Here is a 16,630-nt window from a genome sequence, read left to right as displayed (position 1 = left end):
ATACATATTACATCTCAGTTGTTAGCCCATCCCATGTATCCTCCCATTCCTCCCTTCCTCCCACTTCCCCCCTACTCCCCTCCCCTCCCCTAAGTCTGTGTCTGAGGGGGACCTCCTCCCCCTGAATATGCTCATACGGTATCAAGTCTCTCCTTGGTGACCTATTATCTTTCCTCTGAGTGCCACCAGGCATCTCCGTCCAAGGGACATGTTCAAATATGGGGCACCAGAGTTTGTGTGAAAGTTAGATCTCCTTCTCCACTCAACAGTGGAGAATGTCCATCGGCTAGTCCGGATAGGGGTTCAAGGTTTTTACTGCCTATTTTTTCCTTGGCTGTTGCCACAGTTTGCGGAGGGCCCCAGGGCCCAGACTCGCCTGTAGTTTTCCAGGACCCACTGGGTCCTTCCATTTCCTCTTTCTCCCAGGCTTCTCATACCTAAAGTTTCAATAGGATGTCCTCCCCTCTTACCCACTATTCTGGTAGGTACAGTTTTTCATGGGGACGTACACCTTGGACTAGTGTCTCGATATAAGTGAGTATATACCATTTAGCTCTTTTCGACCTCCTTAGTCATCAGAGAAATGCAAATCAAAACGACACTGAGATTCCATCTTACACCCATCAGAATGGCTAAGATCAATAACTCAACTGACACCTCATGCTGGCGAGGGTGTGGAGAAAGAGGAACACTCCTGCATTGCTGGTGGGAATGCAAACTAGTACAACCACTTTGGAAAGCTATCTGGTGCTTTCTCAGAAAAATGGGAATAGGGCTTCCTCAAGACCCAGCTATTCCACTCCTTGGAATATACCCAGAGGATGTACTACTACACAACAGGGACATATGCTCAACCATGTTCATAGCTGCCTTATTCATAATAGCCAGAACTTGGAAACAACCTACGTGTCCCTCTATAGAAGAATGGATAAAGAAACTGTGGTACATTTACACTATGGAATACTACTCAGCTATTAAAAACAAGGAATTTCCAAAATTTGTGGACAAATGGATTGAACTAGAAATTGTCATAATGAGTGAGTTCACACAGAAGCAAAAAGAGTTAATAGAGATTATCAATGTTGGTCTCCCATTTGTGACAAATGTGTCATCACTGCCTAGAATTAATTTCTTTTTTTTTCTTGAGAGAGAGAGAGAGAGAGAGAGAGAGAGAGAGAGAGAGAGAGAGAGAGAGAGAGAGAGAGAATATATATCAGCAGGTGTGGCCTTTTGAGTGAAATGTCCCACATAAGTTTCAGGCATTTGAACACTGGTTACCAGTGAGAACTATTTGGAAAGAATTAGTATGTACGGACTCATTGGAAAAGGTGCATAACGGGATGAGCTTTGAGGTTTTAAAAGATTAGGACTATTTTGAAGCTGGGCATGGTGGTGCTTGCTTTTAATCCCAGAATTCAGGGAGGCAGAGGCAGGCAAATAGCAACCAGGCTGGTCTGCAAAGTGAGCCCAGGACTGCCAAGGCTACAGAGAAAAACCACTGTCTTGAACAAACAAACAAGACTTTTGAGTTAGCATAATATGCCTCTTACTTGTGGATAGAGATGTGAGTTCTCAGCTGCTGTTCTAGCCACAGGCTACTCTGCCTTTGAACCATAGATTGTAATCCTCTGGAACTCTAAGCCAAATTAAACTCGTTCTTTCTAAGTTGGCTCGGTCAGAGTGTTTTATCATAGCAATTACATAGGAAAGTAAGTACGACATCATGTAACCCAGGCTGGCCTGCTGTCTAACCTTGCCTTGCCTCAGCATCACCAGCACTAATATCATAGGTGTACAACATGTCTGCATGAGAAGATGTTCAGAATAAAAGGAACAAGATGAAAGGTATAAGGGAATCTTTTTATTAACTTTGTAATTTTTCTGTAAATGTAAAAGTAATCTAAAATTAACCACTTATTTTGGAAAGGAAATAACATGAGAAACCAAATTGATTAAGTCTCTTCATTTTATCAAAGAAGAAACTAAAACTTAGATACTAGTACATCTTAGTTTTCTATTATAGTCTCATTCTACCAAGCCACAATGCTTTTATCTTATTCAGTGCCAAAGGGGGATGTGACCTATTTCGTATATTCAATGCTATTTAATGTAGAAGTAATTTAGCTTAAATATTAAGGTAATGTGGTCCATGCTACAGGTTAAATTTTGTGACAACTATTTACTTTTACATGGAGAAAAACTCTGATCTTTGCCTTAAACTGATTAACCTAAGCTAATTTCGTGCATCTATCTCAGGTAAGCATATGGGGTGAAACTAGAAACTCATTCTAATAGAAATACATTTATATCAGTAAAATAATAAACTTGTATAAAGACACAGATAATTATACTCCATCTGGGCCATATAAACTAAGTTCCTGTGTGTAATGCACACACACACACACACACACACACACACACACACACACACACACACACTCAGTTGGATTCATAGTTTCTTGTTCTTTTAATATAAATCTTGCCATTTCTGTTAAAACTGATCACTAATGTTCAAAGTCTTTGTATGTTTAAAAAAATATAAGCTTCCCTTTAAACATAGGTAAGTGGTGAAATGTTTTCTAACATTCACATAATATGTGAAAATAAATACAAAATTATTTTTAATGCTTCCTTGTTTTTAAATTATCTGTATTATCAGTAGGTGCCTAATAATTGTTTATTATCAGACCTATAATTATTGTTACTTCAGTAAAACCCGCTACCAATCAATCAAGACACAGACACTTGTTATATTTTAAAATAGCCTTAGTTAACCTGAGGCAGGGCAGACAACAATACTCTAAACTACCTCCCATAGTGGGGCAGGTATGGCATACATGCTCCAATCCTATGTCGTCTGTCTCTAATAACTTATATCAAACTACCTACCATCCATAATCCCAAATATTTGCTAATGTTCTTCATCTGGGCCAAATCTCTATCCACACCAGCCACATGCTTCCCTTTCACCTAAGCCATAGTGGCCTTCCTCTCTTCTCTTTTCCTCCTTGGGTCTCTCTTCTTCCTCCTTCCCAGGATCCTCTCTGTCTTTCTAAGCCCAGGAACCTTAGCCACACCTATCTTCTTTGCCCTGGCCAAGTGTGCGGAACAACAAGCAGTAATTCCCATCAAAATACATCAGACCATCTCCAACACTTCCTGAAGCAATTTGCCATGGTATCAGTAGATAGGGGAAATGACTATGAAAGTGTCTTGATTTTTTCCAATTTTCATTATATATTATATACAATATTAAAATAAAAGTGCATGTTAAATATATAACATAGCTAGAAGTCTCTTATAAACCAACACATAGTAGGTGAACCCTTCAATAGAAATAGGCAAAAGATATCAAGATGTAATTCAAAACAGGAAGAAAAGTACTTTAATAGTGGCAACTTAAAGAGTTCAACCACAGCGATAATTTAATAATATAACTAAGGGGGGTGATTCTAGTTAAATGGTGAAGTAGCACTGGAAACATTAATTTAAATAAATACCCATGTTCAAAAATTCCTTTCCAAGAACTAATGAATTTAAGTGAAAGATTAAAGCACTTGGGAGGTCCACAGTTTTCTTTTTAAAAAGATCCATCAAAGAGTATGGGAAGGAGAGCTTCACATTATTTGCATCACCCCTTTTGTAAGCCCATTCAATTCATTGTGAAGAGAGCTATTTTTTGTGTTGTGCACATTCATTCTGGACTCCAACACAAGATGCAAAATAGAATCTACTGATACCAGACCAGTCACAATAGATCAAGGCTCTTGGAACCCTGGTGTGCTGAATAAATACCTGTGATCTGAGGCAAGAAGGCAGCATTGGAGGAGTGAGAAAAGAAAAATAACAGCAACAAAGAATTTGAGAAGGAAACACAGAAGACTAAGTCATGGAGAAAAGAAGAGTAGCAAAGTATAATGACATGTATTAAAGTACTATAATAGATTAACTCACTTTATATGCTAACTTATATTTAATAAAAACTAAAATGATGTGTAAATGTGTATTCAGTATACAAATATGTATGTGGTGATATCATTTGCAAAAAATACAAGAAGAATTAAGTTCTCTGACTGAGAACTACTTTTGCATGGTGTTTCCATCTTATTTTCTTTGTATCTGATATTGGAATTAATTATTTTGACAACATATATTTATTTAGCATTCTCATACATTGTTTTTGCTGGTCCTATTTCACAAGTTCTCTCATCAATTTCCCCTCATTCCTCCTCCTGGTCCCCTTTATACCATCATCAGCCCTTTTCCTCTCACATTTTTCTTATCACCCTTCCACCCTCTAGAACTCCTTTTACATCCCTTGTGGTCTTCTTTTTCTTTCTGGTTTTATAACCTGCATTCATATCGACACATGTAGATGGCTTTAAAATGTTCGTTTCACTTATTATTATTGTTTCTCATATTAATATTGTGTGCAAATGCAATGCATATGTTTGTGGTGCACACATGTTATGCTCTTGGTACGAGGTTGTCAGAGGGTAACTTCGCATATTAGTTCTTACCTTCTACCAAGGGTTTAGGGCTAGAACTTGGGTTGTCAGGTTGGGGCACTCTTCAATTCATGCTGGTATTTTGAATGGTTTGATGTTGTGTGTGTTGTGTGCGTTCGGTCACTGCAGCTTTGAGTTCATGTGTGCAAAATCATTTTTGCTGTAGTTGTCCATAACCTCTGTTTCTTGTGATCTTTCTGCCCTCTCCCCCTTTGCAGATGATGTCTGAGCCTTGGGAGGAAGAGACAAAGTGGTATTTTTTCAAAGTAGTATTTTTGATGCCCAATTTTGGCTAGTGAGAAGCTTTTTAACTGTACCTTGTTTATCTCGTGTCATCTATTTCCTTTCCCTTCCAGAGGTCTAGAAATAGAAGATTGCTCATAGACATTACAGTAGAGATGTATTTAGAAACCAAAGTTTGAGTATGAGGTATATTTATTATTATTAATGTGTAGTTGTATTTTAATTACTATGAATGGATACAGCAAGGATTACATAGTAAGCAAAAAATTAGATTTTATAATATACTTTGTGTGTGTGTGTGTGTGTATATATATATTTAGGCTTAAATTTATAAGTAGGAAGAAATAGGTAAGACCAACAATGAAGAGGGTGGAGTGAGTGTTCTGACAGGCTGGCAATATCATTTTATTTTAAAGAGGGTCCCTACTGGGCTTCAGCAGTTATCACAATATGTCTGGTACACTAAAGATCAGAATAATACTTGACACATAGAAAGTACTCAGTAAATATATGGAAAGATAGGTGTATGCAGGTCTCAGTGTGACAGATACTTCCATTTTTTTCAAGAGAAGCCAAAATCTTTATGTAAACTATGTTATTGTAAATTTTTTGTCTTAACTTTAATTTTTTTGATAAAATTTGACAAAATTCTGCAAGTGAAAGGTCAAACATGCTCAGTTTATTAGCTTTCTGTCTCTGAATTTCATCTGTTAGGAAGAGGAAGGCAAGAATAGCTTCTAAATTTGAAGAGTGGAACATAAAGGAAGAATGTGACCGTGGACTTCAGTATTGAAACTGAAGAGAGCTAACAGGCTGAAATCATAACTGGACATTACTTTAGTCTCATTAGCAGTATTGCTAATAAGATACTCTGTGATTGATTGAAATATTTTCCTAATTATTCAAATTACAAAAGCCATATGCTATAAGTATCTTTAAAGTAAAATTATATTGTTTAGCTTTTCATGTATGCTATTAATTAGTTATGCTTTTTTTTTCAGGAGAAAGGATAACCCTATGATTAGATTTTGTTTTTACTTTATCAGTTTTGGAAAGTACATTTAACCATTCAGTCCTGTGTCTTTGCTGATTTTTTATGCTTACTATTTCCTTGATTCAAAGAATAAGTTTTGCCTTTCAGCTATGATATACTGCTGACTAATTCACAGGGAAGACTTGGACAGAGAAACCGAACTAAAAATGTACAACAGACAGAAAGAGAAAGCAACGACACTAATGGCTTGTTTGGGTTTTGTTCAATTTTGAAACAGCCTGTATTTTAGGCACGACAAAGAAAGAATATATTTGTTCCATCTGGCTTCTGGCTACTCCCACAACCTCCTCTGTTGGTAAACCTTAATGAATGCTATCTCTACAATATCCTATCTGCTAGTGTTTAAGCAAGTGTTACTATATCTTAAAGGAATATTGAGAACCTAAATGCTTTACTGTATTGCTCCCAGCATAAATCATGAACTGAAATGATAAATAGTTCAACTAGGTTCAAAGAGCAAGTGAACTTTTACTTAAACTTTCTGAGGCTATGGCTTGGTATTATAATTGTGCGTGCGTGCGTGCGTGCATGTGTGTGTGTAAAACAAAATAAATTAAAAACCATGATTTGTGGAGAAATTTGCAAACTCTGTCAGCTTCAAAGCATTTGGTTCATGAGGACTGTATGCCTTGAAGTAGCACACTGTCATTTTGAAAAGTCATTTTATTTAAAAATTTCCATCTTCATTCCTGGTACAAAACAGCTCATCCTCATCTACAGGTAGATATTTGCAAATTTTCAGTACAAGATAATTAAATAATATACTAGGTGTCTTTATATCGATGTCTATTTATACCCTGAAAGTTCTTCTTTATATTGTCTTCTTTTAAAAAAAAAAGAGAATGAAAATTTTTACAGTGTACAATATAATTTCCCCCCAGAATTACTCAGTGTAGCTAATTAGTCTACACATTATCTCTCACACAATTATCATTTTATGGTGAGATTTTGACATTTGCATTTTTCATGCATATGATGTTTTAAATTGTGTTATATAATATTGCCAAATTTATTACTCCTATTTTACTCATAAAACTTTATATACTGTGGCCAACATATCTACAACCCTTTTTGTAAGCCTTGGTAACAACATTCGACCTTTTGCTTTTTTGACCCTACTCAGTATTCTACATGAATGAGTCTATGAAGTGTTCATCTTTTTGAGTATGGCTTATTTTGTTGAACAGGATATACTCTAGGATGATTCATTTGCTGCAAATGATATAATTTATATTTTAATGGCTGAATAGCACTTCATTTGCTACATGTAACTTTTTACCAATTCAGTCATACATTGATGGATTCAGTGTGTTAGCTATTGTGAATACTGTTGTCATGGGAGAACAAATATTTCTTTAACAAACCGATTTGATTTCTTCTAGTATATACTTAGGAGTAGTGTAGCTGGATACCTATTTTTAGGTATTTGAAGAACCATAACACCAATTTCCATAATAATTGTACTAACTTACATTCCAATTAACAATGTGTAAGTGTTCCTTTTTATTTTTTTCCTACAAGCACTTATTTTCATCAGTCTTTGATAGTAGTAATCCTAACTGGAGTAAGGTGATATCTCATTGTGATTTTCATACACATTTCCCTAATAATTTTTCTTTCCTTCTAAGTTTCAGTGTTTGGTTTTGGAAGTAGCATGATGTTGGAGTGAGTTTTATAATAATTTTAAATGATCTAAGAAGACTTGCTATTATTTGTTCTTTAAATGTTTGGTGGAGTTTAGCCATTAAGCTACATTGTTTAACTGGAGACTGCTACCAACACAGTCTTCTTATTTGTTGTTGGTTTGTTAAGCTATTTCTGTGGTTCATAATTCAGTACTGGTTGGTAGCATTTATCGTGAAACATATCCATTTCTTCTAGATTATTCAAAATTCATAATTTTTCACACTAGTTATTTATGATCGTTTGTATTTATCTTTTATCTCTTGTTTTCATATTTTACCTTGGTGTTGTAAAAACATTACAACCTAACCTAATCCAGATTCTCTGTCTCATATCAAATATCTTTTATCTTCTAAATACTTATTTAGAAGATCCACACCCTTTATTTCCAAAAGTTAATATTCTCACCATCATTTGCATGCATTATTATCATAGTTTTCTAATTTGTCTTTATGAGCTCAACTTTCATCTTCCCTGCTAAACCCAACTCCAGTAGTGTCATTGGGTGACACTTTTTTAAGTGTAAATTTAATAAAATAACTTTCTCGCCTGTGAATCCCCATTTGTTTTTGGAATAAACTTCATCTCCTTACCATGACTTAAAATGCTTCTCATGATCTGCCTCTACATATCACCCTTATTTTTGATAGGACTCCTGTATCCTTTATTTTTATTGATTTTTCAGGTATTCTTATATATTTGTTTTCACTGATACACACATGTATTCACCCTTCCACAGAAAGAATAGAGTTGAAGTCCAAATGGACAAGCTCACATTATATGATACCACCACTTATTGCTAATTGCAAGAAATCCTATACTTGCTTGGTGATGTTAGCCAAGCAATTCTGGCTGCTTTATAGGAAAACATAGTTCTATTTCTAAAGTATAAAATGTTTTAGCATGTTGTCTGTTTAAAAGCCATTGCTCTAATATAGTTTATTCTTATTAACTTCAGAGAAAGATAGCTTAGCAACTTATGTAAAGTAGGTCTAAAAAATCTCTATCCATTATCTATCTATCTATCTATCTATCTACTTATCTATGTATTTATCTATGTATGTGTGTATGTGTGTATGTATGTATGTATGTGTGTATCTATCTATCTATCTATCTATCTATCTATCTATCTATCTATCTATTATGTGTAATCTGGGTGGGAAGAAATTGTGCTCAATAGGAGCAAACCCACTTCTACCTGAAATAAAGTAAAAACAAAATAGTTCACTTTGAAATCATTTATTTCTTGAGAAATAGTTCATCTGAATTGGTAATATTTACTTTTGCCATTATAAAAGTTTTTAAGCCCATAAAATTTCTAAGTTATCAAACCACTCCTCATACCCCTCTTATTATGGCTTCTGGTGGCTACTTATCTATGCCAAAGTACAATTTTAATTTTTTTATTCATTTTAAGAAGTACTTTGTAGGGTGACTATGTATCCTTTCAAGTGAAACAATTTCTACTTAACATAGTAGAGACAAACTCTACAGTACGTATTAAGCCAAAAAAGCAAAATAAGGATATTTAAATTATAATATTTTAAATTTTAAATTAAAATATTTAAATTAAATTATAATATTTAATATTTTAAAATATTAAAATAGAGATTGTGACAAATGCACAAATAGAACATTTATAATTAGATTGGACTTACACTACCATTTACCAGATAATTGCTTAAAGAGATTGCTAGAAAGAAAGGAATTCAAGAATATCAGAAAAAGTCAATGTGGACACAGATTGTGCTATTATCATCATGACTTGGTTTGTGATAGTGGAGGATAAGAAATAATTGTTAAATATGGCAATTAAAGACCGATAACAACCAATAGGATAATAAAAACACTGCCTAGCATTATATAGAGTCAGTTGGTGAATGTTATTAAGATGCAATACATCATACTTAAATGTGACTTGACCTACATATAGCCACTATGTAGGAAGGACTACAAAGGACCACCAAAGAGGTAGATTAATAGGATGAAGGTATAGTGGTAACTATTGTAAATCTGGGAGAATGAAACAAGCAACTGGGTGCATAAATATTTTTAAAAAATACAAGTTGTGATAAAAGTATAAACAACTGTTGCGAGGGGCTTAGCAAGATGGCTCAGTTGAGAGACTGCTTGCCTTGCAAGCATGAGGACCGAGGTTCAATCTCTGGCACTCAAATAAAAAGTGTGTGGCAGAACATAGCTGTCATCCCAGTACTAGGGAGGTTGAGACAGGAGGGTCCCTGGGATTCACTAGTCTTCCTGTGTAGCCTAATTGCTGAACTCCAGGCCAAAGGTGGTAGACAGTTTCTGAAAATGACATCTGAGGTAGGCCTCTGGCTTTCACATTCAAGGGCACACATATGTACATGTACTTGCCACATATTTACCCACACACATGAACACAAACACACATATACATGAATAAAATGATTCCTTTGTGACAGATATTCAGACAATGTTTTAGAAAACTTAGGAAAGAAAGAACAAGTTCACATAAGGTTAGGGTAAATTAATGTTCATTATGCTGATCTCAGTTAAAATTAATAATGCTTGTAATAATCCAGTTCCACCAATAATAATCACTAGTGTTTATTCAGAACTTCTAAGAATTATCATGGGTGTTTTGCATGCTTTGGCTCATTTAATTATAAGGGAAATCCTTATGGATATATTATCAATATTTCCATTTTGCAGATAAACTTAGACAGAGATATCAATGAAGTAGTTAGTACTTAAAGAGATTTAGGCAAACATAAAATATTAGAAAATGTTATCTGAGGGGTCATTGTGTATTTAGACTTCCTGGAAAGTTTTCTCCATTTTTTATTTTCTGTATTAAAACAATAATTGATTTTGGGTTTTTTCAAAAACAGCAGATTCCATATTCCATTTAATTGCTTCCTTCCAGTGCAAGGTATATATACATATATATATATATATTCTTGATAAATATATATATATTCTTGATAAAATGGTGTATACAACTTAATACTATATATTTTATATATTGTATATATGAATTATATTATATATTATAAGAAGGGGGAAAAGTAACACACCTCACTCCCCTTGACTCTATTATTTTCAGCACTCTCTTACTCCACCCTAATAACAGCCATAGAAATTAGGGCAATTTGGTCAAGTATAAAAGAGGCAAAAGAAAGCAGTAACAGTGTTACTAAAATTATGATGTAGAAAAATACGCAGGTCTAAAAAAAAACCAACAAAAAAACAAAACAAAACAAAACAAAACAAAACAAAAAGAAAAAGAAAAATACGTAGGTCTTTGGCTTTCTTGAATAGTTTTATTAATAAACTATAGTTCAGAGAAACAAACTGAATATTTTACCTTTTCTTAATCTTATATTGCTAATATCCATCCAATTAACTTTTCATATGTGGGTCATATAGTGTATCATGTCAAGATTTACAGAATTTAATGTTTTAATCTTTACAGTTTGGACACCAGCTGCATATTCTGAAGGTTGCATGAACCATTACTAACATCATGGCAAAATCAAAAAGATCATGCATGTCATTAACTAATGATATTGGGTCTGAGAGCTAGAAAATTCTTCCTGATTTTTTCAATGCAGTGGCCCATTTGACCCTGGATACAATGTATTCATGAGTTCCTATTGCCTGTGAGTTTCTATTCCTGCTTAGAGAAATTGCTGACTCTGTCGAAATTTGATCAAAACATCAAAGATTGCAGAGAAGCTGTGTTCGTGCCCTTCAAATCCTTGATGGAGTACCTTAACCTCGCCTTCTCTTGATGCCTTGCATATGGTCATCTGTCTTCCTGACTACTACTTCGTATGGCTTATTTGTAAATTCAAGCAAATGTGCTTCTGACTGGCACTGATACATCACTGATGCCAATGTATCAGAGAGGATGAAGCATAAGGACATATTTTTTGATGCAGATGGAAAATATTTCGGATTTATGAGGAAGTCCTGACAATAGCCATTCCATGATATCTTCATATAATCAGTATCTCTCCATACATATCTTTACTAAATTCTATCACTTCAAAACTTATTCGAAGGAATTATTTTCTTGCTGACCTTAAAGGTATAGTGGGTAGACAAGAAGCTAGAGCTGCTTGGCTGAACACCTTGGCTCTGGCTTTTCATATGCTCGAGTTCTACTGCTTTCCGATGGGCACTTACAGAGGCATTATGCACAGAACACCTATTGATGTCCCATTGATATTGATGTGATTTTCCCTGGTGGATTGAGGGCAACCCCTCACACAGTCATTAGTATGTAAAGGTTATGTATAATGGATAATAGAGGAAAATGAAATAGCAGAAAGGAGTTTGCATGGGAAACATAAGCAGTAAATAGTTTCAGTGAAAGGTTTTCTTGGGTTATATAGCAAATGCAAAGGGGATTGAAAAAAAAAAAGATGACTCTTACAGATCCCAAAAGAGTGGAAGGTGAAATGGTTCCATATTTTGAAGTATAATACTGTTTTATTTCAACCACAGAAAGCCATTTAAAAATCATCTTATATAATATAGTTCTTCTGTGGCATCTTTCAGCTGAATATGTATTTATGAATTCTTACATTACTTTCCTGAGATGGTCAGCAATAGCGGAGTAATAGGATAAATCCAGAAAGACAGGTTTTTTTTTTCTGGTACTTGGTTGTGAACCTAAGGTCTCAGTCATGCTAGGCAAGCACTCTACCACTGAGCTATATAATACCCAGTTTCAGGTAGAGATATCTACTAATTTATCTAAAGCCAAGAAGAAAGTCACATCACTGACTTTAAGAAATCTCCTTTTGAATCTGTTCAATATACTAGGTTTCATTTGGGATGAAATTAGTAAGTATTCAAAAATATCTCTTAATATATTAAACTTCTTAGTTCCACTTACCATTGCAATAGATAACTTGGTACATTTAGCTAACTTTCAAAATATCCAAGTAGATTTCTTTAGTAAACTACAATGTTTACTTGTATGCTATAAAGGAAGTGCAATCTAATGCTAAAAAGCATGTTTTATGGACTTTGTTCTGCCATTAAAAGTAAATGAACAATCAGCAATATGCTTAATTATTAGAACCCATGAACAACAATAACAAGTAAAATTAGAATTATATTAATAGTTAACCATTATAGACTACTTTCTACATTAATTACCTATTTCAACTACTTTGAGTTTTATTCATTCATTTATTTCTCCATGTAATCCTATTATAGGTACTAGTTTAAACACATTTTCCAGATAAGTAAATGGGGCCTGAACAGATTAAATGAGTCCCTCAAGGCAATCTGCATAGGAATTAGCAGACATTGAAAATCTGTGCTCATAACTATTGTAGTTTGTTACCCTCTATCATGTCAAATTGATATCCTATATAAGATATTATTCTCTGAAAAGACTAAAAAGTGTGTACTTACTAACAAAAGGAAAAAATAAACAAATGAGTCTTAGACTATATAATTAAATTTCTGACTTCATATTACATAAATTTAAATAGAAACAGGTTTAAACACAATTCATCTTATTATTAACCCATGTTGTTCAGATGACCTGAATTTATTTGTACTGGGGGTTATATCTTATATATAAAAACATTACTTGCATATCGTAAAGTGAACAAAAACTAACACATATAACACCAAATTGATTTCATAATTAAACAGGAACATTTTGAAGGGTATGTGTAGTACTGGAACATCTCGATTATTACTCCTTATTTTGAACATTTTCTTCTTAACAGCTATTTACTGTTTTGTGTGTATGTGTGTAGAGACACATGCCATGCATGTATATGGAGGTCATGGGACAACTTGTAAGGTAAAGTTCTCTCCTCCTGCAAAATGGGTTCAGGGGATTGAACTCTGATGTCTTTTCATGCTAAGCTATTTTGCTGGACCCTATTCTGTCTTTTGAATTATTTCATGATAAAATCATATTGGAACAACAATTCTTCCTTATCCTTCAATGCCATGGAAAAGTATTTCTCATTAAGGGTAACTGTAAACTAAATAAATACACAATGTGAATATTTGGTGAAACCTGATATAAAAGAAATACTTTGGCACAAGAAAATACCCAGGTTTACGAGAATAAGGATTGCTTGATGATAATTTCTAAGCAAGAATCATGAATGTCAGCAGAGGCTGTCTCTTTATTGCTGATATCATAGTAATATCTCTGCAAAAGCTGTTTGTTTACTTGCGTACCTCCTCTTGTTTTATAGCTCTTAGCTATATTACTAAACTGATAGTATGAAGGCTTGGATCTGCTAACACTTTGGAAAACCCGGACCCAATCAAACATGCTTTGTTATTTACAGTTAGGAGAAAATCTAAATCTTTTTATCCACTTCTCAGAATCATATTTGTTATATCTTAGTGAATAATTCTGCTTCAGTTAGGAAATGGAATTTCAGGGTAAGCCTGAAAAGGAGTTACTAATGACATATGTTGATAAATATTTTTCCATTAGAATATTCTATCCATTCTTGGAATAAGGTTTTCAAAAAACACATGTTTCTTAAAGTATTTACATTTTAAACTGGCATAGCCACTGAAGCACAGAAATTAATATTCAGTTAAAATAAAATGCCATCCAGAAAAATCAATACAATTTTCTATTAAGTGTTGGTGACTTTAATCAGAGTGACTGAGGAACAACATTTTTCCATTAAAAGTGGAAAGAATGCATACAATTACCCTCCCAAGCTCAAGAACTATATACTTTCCAGCTTCTGGTGAAAATAAGGTTACATGTTTTGGTTTCTATGAATCCTTGGGAAGACACTGTACACTAAATTTTCTGAAAACTCCCAACTAAGTATTGTTTAATGAAATAACTACCTGAAAATTCAGTAGCCATATTACTGTGTACCTATAATTTAAGAAACTACTGTAGATTAGTACTTATGACTTCCAATGAGAAAACCATAACAACCGTTTAATTGAAAGGAACATGGCTAACAACAGTAATTGAAATCAATAAGGCTGTGTTAGTAGTATAAATATCTCTTCTCAAAGAGTGCTCCTTCCACCCCAACAGCAGTATTTAAGGTTAGGGATGAAAAAAACTAACTGGAAAATCCATTTGTTATTACAGCACTTAGCTCTGGTACAGATTTGTGCATCCCAGCATTGAGAGTGAATTCCTATCCGACTCCAAAGAAAAGAAACAGGTTAAAAAGAACATTCAGACATAGAATAAAGGGCTTACCAATTACGTAGGCTAGTAACAAGGCCAGAGTCACTGTGATTGCTGTGGCGCTCAAGGCTGTGCACTTCCAATTGCAGCACCTATACGGTTTGTTAAACGTGAAGGCAGGTCGGGAAAAGGTGCTTCGAGGCAGCGGCCTGGGAGGTGGTGAGTAGACAGTATTGGATGTCAGAGGGTAGTTCTGACTGGCTGCACTGAAGATAGCAGAGGAACCAGATCCATGTTTGAACAGGAAATGTCTAATGGGGGAAAACAGACGAGTTTCCATATAAATACCAGCTCAAATAGCTGCAAACCCTACAAACTCTACTAATTACAAGCTATCATGCTATGGCAGATCTCATAAAACCTCAAAGTGCTAGACAAAATTTTCATGTAATCCAGAGGTAACTAAATTTTGTCTTTGGTATCTTGGCCAACTCTTTTTTCTTCCTCTTTTCTGTCACTCTGTCTCCCTCATTCCTTCCTTTCCTTCCTTCTTTCTTGCTGACTAGTAAATGTCGCCATTCCATACTTGATATTCACTATGCTTTTCTCATTCCTTAATCATGATTCTGGAGAGCTGACTGCTACTTAATTTGTCAATTAGAATATCCTAGATACCAGTGTATCTTTGCTGAGATTTGACATGTGCAATCAGTTGTGTAACCCAAATCCTTATCCAAATATAGAACAGTCACATAACTCCAGGAATTCTCTCTCTCTCTCTCTCTCTCTCTCTCTCTCTCTCTCTCTCTCTCTCTCTCTCTCCTTCCTCTCCCTCTCCCTTCTCTGAAATTTCTACCTCCATTTCCAGAGACAAACTCAGTTCTACAGTTTCTCACCATACATTCATTATGGCTGCTGTAGAACTTCATATAAGTAGAGTAACGATGCTATTATATTATATTCCCACAGAATGATGATCACCGGTTGTTCATGATTATTATAACTGGACTTTTCTAAAATCAAACATATGTATGGTGTCCCTATATTCTACCCATACTAGGTGCTAAGTGCCATGTGTTTCATTACGTACTCATTATCACATTCATTCTTTACTTGTGTGAAACAGGCTATGTTGTTTTCCTTATTGAGCTGTTAAGAATGGGAAGGCAAAAACAGGTTAAACAACTTGTTAAAATTCACTCGCCAAGCAAGTGACAGAGCTAGAATCAGCATACAGATCATCCAGGCTTCAGAGTCCTGAATCTTAACCACTCTACTGTGCCCTCTATGGCAGTAAAATGCACTGCTAAACAAAGCACATTCTAGTGCTGAATTTTAATGTACAGTGTAAAACCTCTCAGTAAGTGGAAAGTCAACATCACCTTGCAACATATGCCCAATCGCATCAGATTCATTTCTAGCTTGCACATTTAAAGGAAAAAAAGGTTATGCATTTAAAGAAAAGAACCTCAACATCTCTACATGGCAGCTGATAAAATGTTGACAATAGAGAATTTTACTTGGGTATGATGGAGATTGTTTTTCTAAAAGGTTGGGTTACTGAATGAAATTTAGATTACTGCATCTTTCTAGAAGGCAATTTAAGATTATATACCAAGAGATTTTAAATATATATTTAGCATATATATGTTTATATAATAATTATGCTTGTAGATGTTGATCCTCAGGAAATAATGTTTGTGACAATTTAAGAAATCATTCATTACAATGATATTCATAATAGCCAAAATAACATACTAATCTCTAATAGTTGATATTTCATTAAGTAGTTTTAAAACACAGGATCCACAGTCATTACAAATTGTGCTATACTATCTCAGAAAACTGAGATTAGGGCTTCCCTAACTAGCAATGATCATACTGAGTGAGTTAACCCAGAAGCAGAAAGACTCACATGGTATATACTCACTTATAATTGGACACTAGCCCAAGAGGCATGTCACATGATAGTCTTCACTTACCAGAAGATTGGGATAGTTGTGA

At 34.5% G+C, this 16,630-nt stretch overlaps 1 protein-coding gene across 4 annotated transcripts in view; it reads right to left on the bottom strand.

Moving 5' to 3' along the window:
* TENM1 (teneurin transmembrane protein 1) overlaps nucleotides 1-16,630 on the bottom strand; it is an 839,058-nt gene that overhangs the window by 316,810 nt on the left and 505,618 nt on the right. For all 4 annotated transcript variants that reach the window (XM_084789577.1, XM_084789578.1, XM_084789576.1 and 1 more), the window contains one exon: nucleotides 14,699-14,937. In XM_084789577.1, the coding sequence (XP_084645703.1) occupies nucleotides 14,699-14,937 (239 nt within the window). The remainder of the gene's footprint in view (nucleotides 1-14,698; nucleotides 14,938-16,630) is intronic.

The sequence above is a fragment of the Acomys minous genome (assembly GCF_964271855.1).
Source record: "Acomys minous genome assembly, chromosome: 7".
Classification (NCBI taxonomy): Eukaryota; Metazoa; Chordata; class Mammalia; order Rodentia; family Muridae; genus Acomys; species Acomys minous.
This window is presented reverse-complemented; position numbering and strand designations above follow the sequence as displayed.